The sequence below is a fragment of the Cibotium barometz genome, chromosome 39, assembly GCF_041138505.1.
Source record: "Cibotium barometz isolate CiBa-2024 chromosome 39, ASM4113850v1, whole genome shotgun sequence".
NCBI lineage: Eukaryota > Viridiplantae > Streptophyta > Polypodiopsida > Cyatheales > Cibotiaceae > Cibotium > Cibotium barometz.
Genome location: NC_141084.1, coordinates 36,648,568 through 36,661,056, shown reverse-complemented (window position 1 = coordinate 36,661,056; position 12,489 = coordinate 36,648,568). Strand labels below are relative to the sequence as shown.

The 12,489-nt window shown below is 42.0% G+C and overlaps 1 protein-coding gene across 2 annotated transcripts; it reads left to right on the top strand.

Moving 5' to 3' along the window:
- Nucleotides 1-2,181: 2,181 nt before the first annotated feature.
- On the top strand, nucleotides 2,182-11,825 carry LOC147616037 (RNA-binding KH domain-containing protein RCF3-like). 2 transcript variants are annotated; one of them, XM_086778686.1, is made up of 8 exons: nucleotides 2,182-3,335; nucleotides 6,495-6,914; nucleotides 6,989-7,240; nucleotides 7,615-7,884; nucleotides 8,066-8,151; nucleotides 8,381-8,489; nucleotides 8,600-8,749; nucleotides 10,784-11,825. In XM_086778686.1, exons 1-7 carry the CDS (start codon nucleotides 2,547-2,549, stop codon nucleotides 8,732-8,734), a joined length of 2,061 nt encoding a protein of 686 aa, XP_086634812.1. In that variant the 5' UTR covers nucleotides 2,182-2,546; the 3' UTR covers nucleotides 8,735-8,749; nucleotides 10,784-11,825. The 2 variants fall into 2 exon arrangements, with proteins under 2 accessions (XP_086634812.1, XP_086634811.1); XM_086778685.1 differs by lacking the exon at nucleotides 10,784-11,825 and having other exon boundaries at nucleotides 2,192-3,335; nucleotides 8,600-9,087.
- The last annotated feature ends 664 nt before the right edge of the window (nucleotides 11,826-12,489 follow it).

The window sequence follows — 12,489 nt, the reverse complement described above, 5'->3', positions numbered from 1 at the left end:
TAACATAAGGGTGCTTAGCTTAGAGTACACCTTGCTTAGACACAAGTGATTCAGGTGTACACCTTGCTTAGAGTACACCTTGCTTAGACACAAGTGATTCAGGTGAAATTTTGAAGTTTTTAAGTCCCTGTTTGAGTGCGAGCGTCGTTCATAAGTCAAGAAACATGTATGGCGATGTGCAAACGTACATGGCCAGATGAGATGCAAACGTACGCGGCCAGATGAGATGGAAACGTGCATGGCTAGGTCTGTGCTTGACTTGCGAATGTGTATTCATGCCAGGTGAGATGGAAACGTGGGTGGCCAAGTCCTTGTTTGACTTGTGTATATGGCCAGATGAGATGGGAACATGGATAGTGGTTAGGTCCCTGTTTGACTTACGAACGTGCATTCACAAGTTCGGGAATGTGTAGCTATCTTTTGCTGAGTACATATGTCCGTTAGTTTGACAGCTCTGTCAACTGTAGTGGTGGGATTTTGGGCCAAGTGATGGTCTAGATTTTAGTTGTTTTTATCATTATAGCCATTTATGGAAGGAATATTTTATGACTTCCCTCAATGAGGATATTTTCCAAATTTCCCTTGTCAAATGTAAGAACATGCGTTCTTACTTGTGAATGTGCATTCGCATACTCTGTTGGGTATGCAGTCCAATTAGAGAATTGTTTTCATAGTTTTAGCCAAAAAGTCCAAGGTGAGTCCCTCTAATCCTTGCTTAATGATGCCATTTTTAGGGTTTTTGATTTGATAGGATGATTAATACACTCTTAATCTACCTAATGACATGCTTAATATAGCCTAATAAATGGTGTTTCGATTAGGTTTAATGGTGAGACTAATATGTAGAATGAGCCAAAACTTAAAAACTTAGCAAATGCAAGAATAAAGAGCTTGAATCAAAGGAAATAGAAGAGAATACTTACTTGCACACATGCAACTTGAGCTTGAAGGGTTTCTCCAAGCTCCATTGCACCAAGGTAATCAATTAAACAACAAAGCAAACAACAGAACATGTGTTAAGAAATACCAACCGGTGGATTTGCCTTCGGACTGGGCTATGTCAATACTCCAATTTTCAAAGTATAGGAAGAGAGTCCTAAGCTAGGGCGCTTACTCGACGATGGTGCCTAAGATGCGAGATCACTTTTGAGTCTTGCATGAGGGAGAGAAGAAGATTAAGAATGCAAGGGTCTTGTTGGCTTGCACCTCTAGCTACTCTTAGTAGAGAAACCTCTCTTGTGGAGAGTTAAGGTACTCAACCTTGGCTTCCATGTTGTCACCATAAGAAGCCTTACAAATGGGTGGGGAGCAAAGAGAGAGAGAGAGCTATGGAAAGCTCAACCTCTACCTCAATGCCTTGGTGAGTGAGAGCATGGGGGAGAAGGGGAGAGAAGGAGAGAGACAGCGGAGAGCTAGCATCATCAGACTATCACTCACACACACAATCCTCAAGCAAGCAAGCATGCATCAAAGAGAAGAGAGCACACAAGAGCAAGAAGGACTCAAACTCAATCATGAGGGCAAGAAAGACTCAAATTCAATTGTGAGAATGGGATTATGTGTTTTCTTATTAGTCAAAATTTCTTATATACAAGACTTATACAATGTCCGACCACCTAAGGAAGCTAGTCTATGCTAATTTCATAGTTTAAGTATATTACTCATCAAAAGTCGCAAGCTCGGTTTTGACTATCTTTCGAGATTACACAAGTCGTAAGCTTATAGATTTCACATAATCATTTACATAGAGTGCTTTGCGCAGTACAAAAAGTATGGCTCAAAAAGTGTTAGCGTGCATTCGAAGTAATGTTAGCCAATGTGGTTAATATCAAGAGAGAGTACTGAAAGAAATACCATATAGGCTTTGCACCTCATGCGTGTGGTGGGCATGGATTGAATCTAGAACCTCAGCATTTCCCTTAACCAACCCACCACAACACCAGTGGGTAAGTCTACACATCGGGTGTGGTTTTGTGCACAAGAAGCTTCAACTACTATTTTTGTGCTCTAATAGCTTATGTGTATACACATATATATATATACACATACATACATGCACATATATGTATGTGTATCATGTATACATGAATATATGTGTGTATAAATAAATAAATAAATAAACTATGTGTATAAATATACACATAGATAAATTATGTGTATATTCAGACAAAAATTTGAAGACCAACTTTGATATATATTCATGGTGTACATATATTAAAGTTAATCTTCGAATGCTGGGTTTAAGAGAACGATGGAGAATCGAACGGCGGGGAATCGTCCGAGGGTGCACTTTGGGGAAACAAAGCTCGGTCGGTGTAGCATGAGGTTCGCCAGAGAGAGAGGAAGCTCGCCGTATCAGAGAGGAGGAAGCTGGCTATAGCACAGGGGGAGAGAAGAAGCTCGCTGTAGCAGAGAGAGAGAGAGAGAGAGAGAGAGAGAGAGAGAGCGCTCTTGAAGTGGGGGGGTGGGTACGTCCCTGTGGTGCTGCAGGTTTGCTTGCTGTGTTTAGCGGCTCTGTTCCTCTCAGGGCTTTTTCGTTTCCCAGCATGAGCGCCCCTACTGCGGGCAAGCGCCCCCTCTCGCACATCGCTCAAGAGGCAGAGGCCAATGGTAGAACCAGCAAGAGAAAAGGCTCTAAACGAGCTCCTTCTTCTTCTTTGTCATCATCTTCTTCTTTGTTTAGGCGGGATGAAACCGTGTTCAGAATCCTCTGCCCTGCTTCTAAAACCGGTAGCATCATCGGCAAGGCAGGAAGCATCATCAAGTCCATCCGGCAGGACACAGGAGCCATGATTAGGATCGAAGATGCAGTTTTTGGATGTGAAGAGAGAGTAGTGACCATCTCTGCGAAGGAAGAGGGTTTCAAGCCACAGAAGTTCAAAGGGCCAGATAGCTATGGCAAAGAAGAAGAGGAAGAGAAGGTAGATTACTTGACTGATACAGATGAAGATCAAGAAGAACGAGCTGAAGCTCAAGAGCAGGCAGAAGGGGTGAAAGATGGCCACGAGGACGGGAAGGGAGAGGCTCTCAAAGAGGCCATCAAAGTTGGAGCTGAGGCCAAAGAAAGAGGCCTTGCTCCCGTGCAAGAAGCTCTGTTAAGAGTGCATCTTAGAATAGTAGAGGCTGACCCTGCCAAGCCAGAGGAGAACAATGAACAGGAGGGCGAGCTGCAGATTTCCACGCGGCTTCTAGTGCCTACTAGCCAAGTAGGATGCTTGCTTGGAAAGCAAGGCAGGATCATTGCGCAGATGCGACAAGACTCAGGGGCTCAAATTAGAGTTCTTGCCAGGGATCAGCTCCCCTCATGTGCATCACCAGCAGACGAGGTTGTACAGGTAAGAATCAAAATTTATTTGTACTGACAGTCCTTTCAAGACTCTTAGTAGGTTTAGCTTAACCATAAATCAATTATTGTACATCCTTTAAATGGGTTTGTTTCTTGATTAGGTGTAAGTGGTTGCATCTGCATCTGCATCTACATCCACATCCTCAAAGACTCTGTGAATTTGAATTTTGTTTTTGGTCTGGAAGTGAACCTCATCAGAGGTTATTTATAATCGGCATCATGCCAAGGAACTTGAGATTAAAGCTTCCGGGTGTTTGATCCATGCTACTGAGTGCTATTATGTGTGTTATGATAAAACTAATGCTTTATTTCAATTCATCAAAAAAGAAAATTTAGAAGGCTTTATAAATCCCAGAGTTTCTAATGTTAGCAACTTTAGATTAATTCAAAGGAAAAAGCTTCTTGCTTGTGTCGTGATTGAAGCATGCAAAATATAGCTTGGCAGCAAGCAAAAGATACCTTATATATTTATGTTTGCCGAATTAGACAAAGAGGTTACACAGCTTGGTGGTAGAACTCATGTCTCCAAAGTCAAGGGTTCAAGTCCTATTCTTGATATTTTGTAAGAAGGGTGGGTCTCTTTGTAAGAAGGGAAGCCTTGATTAAGTTATACCTCTAAAAGTTTTATTCACTTTTGTGAGATTTGTAGTAGTGGCCATGCCATGTAAGTGACCATGTGAACTAGGGACACCTGGGCTCTTTTCACCTTCACATTGAAGGGTTTTTTCCCCGTGTGTGAACACACTCTTTTAGAGTGGGTAAAGTGACTTATCAAGTCACTCACTTTTGTACTTGCACCCTTATCTCATTATTGTGTGCATCTTGTTGTTTAATTCTCTCTCCTTCTGCAAGTCGACTGAGCTTTGTGTGCTTCATTGCTGGGATTTTCTTGTGTATATATAGTAGAGTTACACGCCTCTCTCTCTCTCCTTCTCTATTGCTGTATTTTTTTGCAACCCTAAACCTGCCTTTGCCTACCATCCTTTCATTTTTAGGGTTTTTGCACAGATTCAACGTATTAGGGCTTTAATACAACTATTACAATACCCATACAACATTATATTAGCGTTTTCGGCACTGTTCATATAGCATACACGGTATCCATACAGCCTACACAACATCTGCACCTGTGCAATGAAGGCTTTACTCCGGTATCATTGGCTATGGGGTATTGTTACCAGGACGACATCAAGCCAACTATGACTTCTCCTCAGGCTAAGATTGAAGCCTGGCTTGATAAGGATGCTTGGGCACATGCATTCATCATCTTTAACATTAAACCATCTGTTGCTCGTCAATTTGACGACAATGACGATAAGACCACAGAAGAATTGTAGGATGCTATTCAAAGGAGGTATCATAGAGAGAACTCTACTCAGAAGATTGCCTTGTAGAATCGGCTTGCCAACCTGAAGATCTCCGGTACTACCAACATCATGGATTCCATCACGGAGTTTGTTACCATCCAAAAGTAGTTGGTCCAAGGTGGTTCCAAACGTAGTGAACAATACGTTTAGTACGTTTGGAAAACGTGCTGAAAAGATTCCAAACGTAGTGAACGTTGCCTCCCGATATATATACTTATAAACTTTTGAAATATGAAGTTTGAAGATTCATCAATGAACATTAAAGCACTTACTAATACTATACAACCTTTAATTTCAATTTTGCACAACTTACAACTTAGTAACTTACAAGTCACAAGTGACAATGGCAAATGGAAATATCAATAATCAAATAAAATAATTAAACAATGAACATAAATGAAAGTGAGATGGATCATGGATAAATGATAAATCTGAAATCATAAGATTGTAGACATATGTCATACAATGATACATGAATGATGATTCCCAGAGGCTGGTCACAAAAAAAAAACTAGTACTATAAACTATCTAGCTACTCATCTAAACCAGGTGAGGACTTTGAAGAAACATCTCCATTCGTCAACATGTTGCCATCTGAGTCATAGTCAGGCTCTCTAACCACCGGCACTGCAGGAATGGTGTCACTCGTATCTATGGGCCCCTCATCTAAGGGATGATCATCATCATCATGTGCAAGAGACTCGTGCTGCTGAGCTATCCGAGCACGCCCTTGTCCTCAACCTCGCCCACTACGATGATACCGGCCACCTGGACTGCTAGTAGAAGCTCTATGAGCATCAGCATCTAGAATACTCATAGCTTGTGATCAAGCACGTGTAACCCTTCGATCTATGCTCTCAAGCTCTTTGTGGAGCTCTCGGTATATCTCCTCCTGCTCATCTCGCAACCGGTCCTCCCGAAGTTGAGCCTCCGCATGAGTAGTATGAACGAGGAGCCTATTGAAGATAAAGGGATCCATGAAACCGATCCCGACAAATGGGAATAGACTCCGTTGGACACCCACACGCGTAATAGCACAACTTAAATATCTCAATATGAACGGACTACTGAATAACAACTGAAAACTGAAATGAAATGAAATGTTGATCAATGGACACCAGCACTGGGGCCGGAACGGGCCGACCCCCCCCTCAATATATGATATATATTATTTGGAGTATTTAAAAGATACAATGCTCCATGGGTTCAATGAACCAGATGATGTCCATGTACAACTGAGATGAATACAGTTACCAAAGAAGAGACTCAAAGTAGACGTTCGAAGGAGAGCGATCCACTTGAGAAGTCTAGTCTCTATGGTCCCGTGCCTTCACTGGAATCCGTAGAGAGCGCCCCACTGGTGTTCCAGGACCACGCACAAACAGGCGCTCCCGTACTAACGCCTGGCTCTTCCGATCTCAGCACCCATGGACCGTGGTTCTCCAGAAGCTTGGACTACCCAGCACCGAACGGGTGCTAGCAGCAGACGGTATCCCTTATCAGTTTTACATCAAAGTCCTTTGCTTAAATCTCAATCAATGTACCTTGTAGCACAATGAATTATGGCCTTCAGCAGTATTAGACTTCCACGTACGTATGTTGGAGGCTCTAATTGCTTACAGCTTTGCCTTGCTAGGAGAAGGTTTCTTCTGGTTACACTGAGGCTGTCTACTTTTTGAGTGACCTTGCTTGCTATTTTTTTCTTACTAGTTCTGTGATCCACCTGCATTTGTTCATTCTGTACAAGTTATTGAAAACTTTTATTTGATGGATGGATTCAGATCACAGGTGACCTAATTGCAGTCAGAAAAGCTCTTCTAGTGGCATCCACACAATTGCGTAACAATCCCCCCAAAAAGCAGAGTGAAGAGTTTGGTTTGGCTTTCTCCAAAGTGGGTGGAGTGCTACATTCTGCAGAAGCTAATGCAGTGGTGGCCGGAAATTTGATGGGAGCTAATGCAAGTGCAGGAAGGTCTTTATCACCCAGACTTGCCATGGGCCAATCATCAGGTCTTTCTCTGCCTCCTGACAAAGAGGATGTAACATTCCGCATTCTGTGCCCCAAGGAGAAGATTGGCAGTATTATCGGAAAAGGGGGCAGTATTGTTCAGAGTATCCGTGAGGAGACGGGGGCAAAGATCAGTATTGATGTGTCTTCTGATGTAGGAGACGAGCGGGTGGTTCGTGTGTCAGCACCAGAGGTAAAATATGACATTTTAGAGTAGAGCCACCAGTTGATCGGTTGGAAATGCTTACTATTTATTTCTGTTTTTAGATGCCAGAAGATGCTTTCTCCAAGGCACAGAAAGCAGTAATGATTATTCACAGAAAAATTCTAGCTTCTGACCTTGATAAAGATGGGCTAGTTACCACAAAACTCCTTGTTCCCGCTGATCAGGCTGGATGTCTTCTTGGTAAAGGTGGATCGATCATGATAGAGATGAGAAAATTGACTCGTGCAAAGATTCATATACATGGAAGAGAGCACCTTCCACCATGTGCTTCAGAAAGTGATGAGCTTGTGGAGGTGAGGTCTTTCAAAATTGTGGAAACTTTGTTTATCTGGAGGTGCCTTTCTGTGTCTGTTAACATTTCCTATTTTCTTACCTCACCTAACAATTTTTCCCACACTTTTCCTTGTTATGCTTTGATTTTCCTGAACTTTCCTTGTTATCTCTTCACAATCATGATCTATCCAAAGTTGCTCCTCTACTTCTCTCAACTTTTTATCTACTATATAATGTTAAAGACGTCCCATTTCCTAGCTGTTTCTGTTTCCTGATTCAGGTCGTTTCCATCGTGGAGGCATCATCCGTTTCTATTTGCATGCAACTATGCTTTCTAGGGTGTTTGTGGATAACCACTCTACATCAGGACTCTGACATCGATCTCGTCTTGCAGATTATAGGTAACTTTAGTGCCTCACAGGAGGCTCTAATGCAAGTAACAGCAAGGCTGCGCAACAATCTGTTTCATGGGAAGCTTGGTCCAGCACATATGGACACCAAGCTGCTTCCATTCTCAGGACTGGCTTCACAGAATGAAGGCCCATTGTCTTTGAGGACACAAAGGATGCCTATAGCTGCTCCATATGAAAAGTATCGGCCTCCTTATTCGGATATTGTGGCAGGATTAATGGGCCCACAATCTCTTGGATCTTGGCCACCACAGGTATCTGTGAGTTAGTCAAACAACCTGTTTTAGCATGGCTCTTTGGTGGGGCTGGTGGGGGGTGGTAGATTTGGCTCTTGCATGGCTTGAACTATGGGAAGTCCTCAAGAACATGTCTGGACGTTTTGATGCTTCTGTTATTTGAAACTATATCTTATGGCAAGTTCAAACTTATGCTCAGGATATTCGAGGCAAGGTCTTTTCTGATTTCACAGGGATGGGGTACACGCACATGCAACGGGAGGTTGCTGGAGATGCAACAATAAGGTCATTATATATGAAGAGAAACTCATTCAAAAGTTGCATGTTTGTGTTTATTTGTGTGTGTGTGGGTGCGCACACATGTGCATGTGCTTGCTTGCACAGGTGTGAGTGCGTGTACAGGTGCCTGCTGACATGGGCGTGCACGCTTTAGGCAGCTAACAAAACTGAGTGAGCATTCAATCAAACGCTTGTTGATTCTAAGGGAACTACTCTTCTACATTACTGGTTTTAGGTCCCGTGGAACATTCATTGCATCTCAAACTGTTGAAGTGGTTGTTCCGGAGCATACAATTGGCTCCATTATTGGGGAGAGTGGCAGTAATCTCAACCAGATCTGCAAGGTTAGTCTGCCATCTTTGCTTTAGCTGCTAAGGTATACCGTATACATTTATCATATGCATCATAACTGAACCTTGGACTCCCAATAATGGCTTTTCTCTATGTTTTGCAGATTTCAGGTGCGAGAGTCAAGGTGCATGGTTTGCTCCCTGGATCCTCAGAGAGGATTGTGGAAATCTCAGGAACCCCTGATCAGACTCATGCAGCTCAGAGTCTATTGCAAGCATTCATACTTAGTGGCCAGTAGTCACTATTTGTCGTGGTAAGTAGATTTTCGGATTGAGATGTCTGTCTGCTTTGTTTCCTTCTACCACCTGTTTAGCATCCATCTTATATTGTGAAGATGCTTGATACATAAGATGCTGTTTGCACAATGCTTTTTCTCTTTGAAGCCATTCTTTCTATCATTTCCAAGGATCTAGATACCCGGGGACTAGACTTTACAAAGTTGTGAGTGTATAGGAAGTGGAAACCAAACATTCACATGCTTCCTCTTTTGTGGAGCTGCTGGAAAACTGTGTAGCCTGAAGGCACTTGAAACAGCTCAATTTGCAAACTGCATGCTTTTCAAACAGAAAAAAAAATTTCAAACATAAGAAACGATCTGAAGTCTATGCTGCTCAATGAAATGCATTCCTGTGATACTGTGGCCCTATGAAGCCATTGCATGTGCTTGAGTGATCTCAGGACTAAGGGAGGTAGGAATGTTCTGAGGAGTACAGGGGCTTCACTCAGATTCATCTTCATGGGCATCCCTGTTGAAAATTGTCTCCTTATTTGTGCAAAACTCCCAGGAAAATCCAGAACTGGACATGCTTAAGCTGAAATATTTGATATTATTGCCACACAGAAAGCAGCAGTGTGAATCATGCCATAGGTTAAATTCTCTTTTCTGAGTGTTGTTTGTATCTGAAATACTCTAGTACACGCTGTCATACACATTCTTACATGTTAGTTTAAGAAAAAGGGGTCCGTGCATCTCGTGTATGGTATCTGAAGTCCTCTAGTACACGCTGCCATACATGCTAGTTTCAGTAAAAAGGGTCCATGCATTTCATGTATTGGTACAGTCTCAAAATTCAAATATAATTATATGCTTGATTCTGTTTTAGAGACTTGCATTCATGCAAGTGGGCTCTATCCTGAGTGGTAGCGACTGTGTCTGCTGGGTAACAGTTTGCAGGATCAAACCCTGGTACATAGACCTAACAAAAGCTCACAAAAACAAAAAAAAGGAGTCTCGCATTCACCAATAAATAGTTGTCTTTCTGTCTGAGTTATGTTTCTGGTGCTGGTTTAGAAACTGTATTTAGTTTTCTAATGGATTATTAGCAGTTGTATCTGGCCTCTCATGAGGTTGTTAGGAAGTTAGTACTGAAAGAGGTGGGGAGCTCCTTGCAAGTTGAGTATGAGGTGTTAAAAGAGATGACGTTGAGGCTGGATACAGCGAGCACTCATGGTCTTTGTTTGACTTGGATGGGCAGAGATTATCTGTTCATTCATGAAGATGGCAGGGAAACGATGGGGCCTCTGCCTGATGGGAGGCCCTGTTCTGTAACCAGGCTGAGGTAGTTTGGCAACTTAGGTTCATTGCTTTTCTCTGATTCTAAGACTCGAGTGTTCTTAGTGTGGCAACCCAAAGGAAACTGCAAGGTACTTTGGATTTTCATGCAGTGAGGCAGGGTCCTGCATGATTGGTGTCAAAGCTAGGCTTTATTTAAGAGGGCTGAGTGAAAAATGGAGGAAAACAGCTGTTTGGTTGGGACTGTCTCAGGGCCATTTTTGAGTTTGTAAGAAATGAAATTGTGAAGTAGGTAGAATCTTGTGATGTTTCCACAGTGCTTAGTTAATGGAGAAAACAAAGGGGAACATCGGTGCCTTAAAATTTGGAACGTTTTCGAGAAACATATCTTCTGTCTCTTGGTCCTTCTAAAATTTTCAAATCCTGGACTTGTCTTGAGTATACATTGTGAGTCAAGATTGCACTTTGGTTTTGCTAAGCTTGGGAAATAACCTGACCTTTCCATTGGTATATCTTTATGCCGTATTAATGAACACAGATTTCTTTTGAAGTCTTCCTCCAAGTGGATGCCAGCTAGTTTAATTAAGTCTTTGTATTCAAAGCAGTGCAATTTGCCCAAGTAACTGCCTTGTGTGTGTGTGTGTGTGTGTGTGTGTGTGTTTAATGCTAGCCTTGATCATGGTGGGGGGGTTGTTTCCTCTCCAAAGAAGTGATAGAGACTCAGTTCGAAGGTTTTTCTATGATGCTAACACTTCGCTCTCTTGCGGTTCCTAGGTGCTAGATAGAGGTTACCATAGCTTGTTCACTTTATCTATGCCTGGGAGTAGGTGGTTGTTGGGTATGCTTATGGATGCCTGTGGTATGCGAATAAATTCATACCATGGGAACTAAATAGTCATCAGAGGTGGCAATTGGAAGATGTGTATGTAGAAGATCTAGATTCAACGTGAGTCACTTCCATTTGTGTAACTAGGTGTAGTTGTAGTGGTAACCACTTCACAATTATATCAAATCATTAATTAAGATGCAAGGTATTTGAAAACACACATGCCCCACATGTGTTGAGGATTACCATGGTAGCCAAGGTTCTCATTGCACATTCTTTATACATATTGGGATAGAGAGGCAAGCAGATGAGACTTGAGAACATGGTGAGGTGAGCGCTGCACTAGCCTAGTACGTGACGTGGATGAGATGAAGAGAGGAACATGTAATCCTGTGGTGCCTAGCAGGATATGGTCCTCTATGTAGAGTCATGCAGTATGAGGATCAGAGATGTGTGCCCTTGTTTTAGAGTCATGCAGTATGAGAATCAGAGATGTGCGCCCTTGTTTTGACATGAGATACAAAGTCAGAAATTGAGACATATTGGGAAACAACGAAGTGAGATGTTTCTGACATTCTTTTTTCAGAAACAAGGAAGTGAGATGTTTCTGACGTTCTTTTTTCAAAGAGTTGGTGAATGTGGAGCCATTAAGGCAAGTAATGAAGATGAGGATCTGCCACACAGTTGCTCCACTAGGGCAGGGCTAGAGCTATGTCAATCATAAGGCATCCTTGTTGTGAGGTTGAGACATCTAGCCCCTTCTATGCATCCGCACATGAGGCATACGACATGGCGGCTCAACAGACACAATGTAGGTGATATTTTATTAGAACCCTTACTAGCCATCATGTTGAGTGCCACAAGGTGGATGACTCTTTTTTATTTGATTGGAATTTCTAAAGAGATGGCTTGACGATTATGTTACCTTATCATTCTGTAATGGGTCTCGAGTCCATGAGAGATGAGTATGATTCTAGTTTTTCTTTCATATTTTACCTTTTTATGTATTTCGAGATGCCTTGTGTATGTTCTGCTATGTATTTTTTTTAAATTTCACGAGGCAGTCTTGTCTCTTGACTTTACTCTGTGTGTGCATGTGTATGCATATTGCCACCATATCAATAACTTGGACACCCACATGCATTTTCAAGGCAGGAACACTAGAGATGACTTGCATCCATAAGCAATAACAACAGATGGATTTATTTAGATACCATGTTACCTAGAGAGTCATTTATCACATGCACTAAGGATTTCCATGGGTCAAAGAGATAACGCACACACACACACGCACACCCCCACAAGTGTGTGTGTATGTTGGGTAGTAGACGTGTGTGTGCCTTTGTTTGCACTTCTTTGCATTCTCTTTCATTGGCAAAAAACAATGCACACTCTTGCAAATGTAAACTAGATATAACTAAAGCTAAACTTTGACTTCAAGTAAATAATAATGTTCATAGGAAAATTGCACAATGGACATAAAATTAGTGATCGTTTGAGGAGTTTTTTCATGTGGGCAATGGTAGGTACTACTTGAAGGTTTGCAAGCTCTAAAAACAAATAAGGTCAACCTTGTAAGTGCTAGTAGGTTTGCAAGTGGCATCAATATAGATAATTTTTCCAATGAAAAATCATCAAAAGCTAGTTTGTAAAT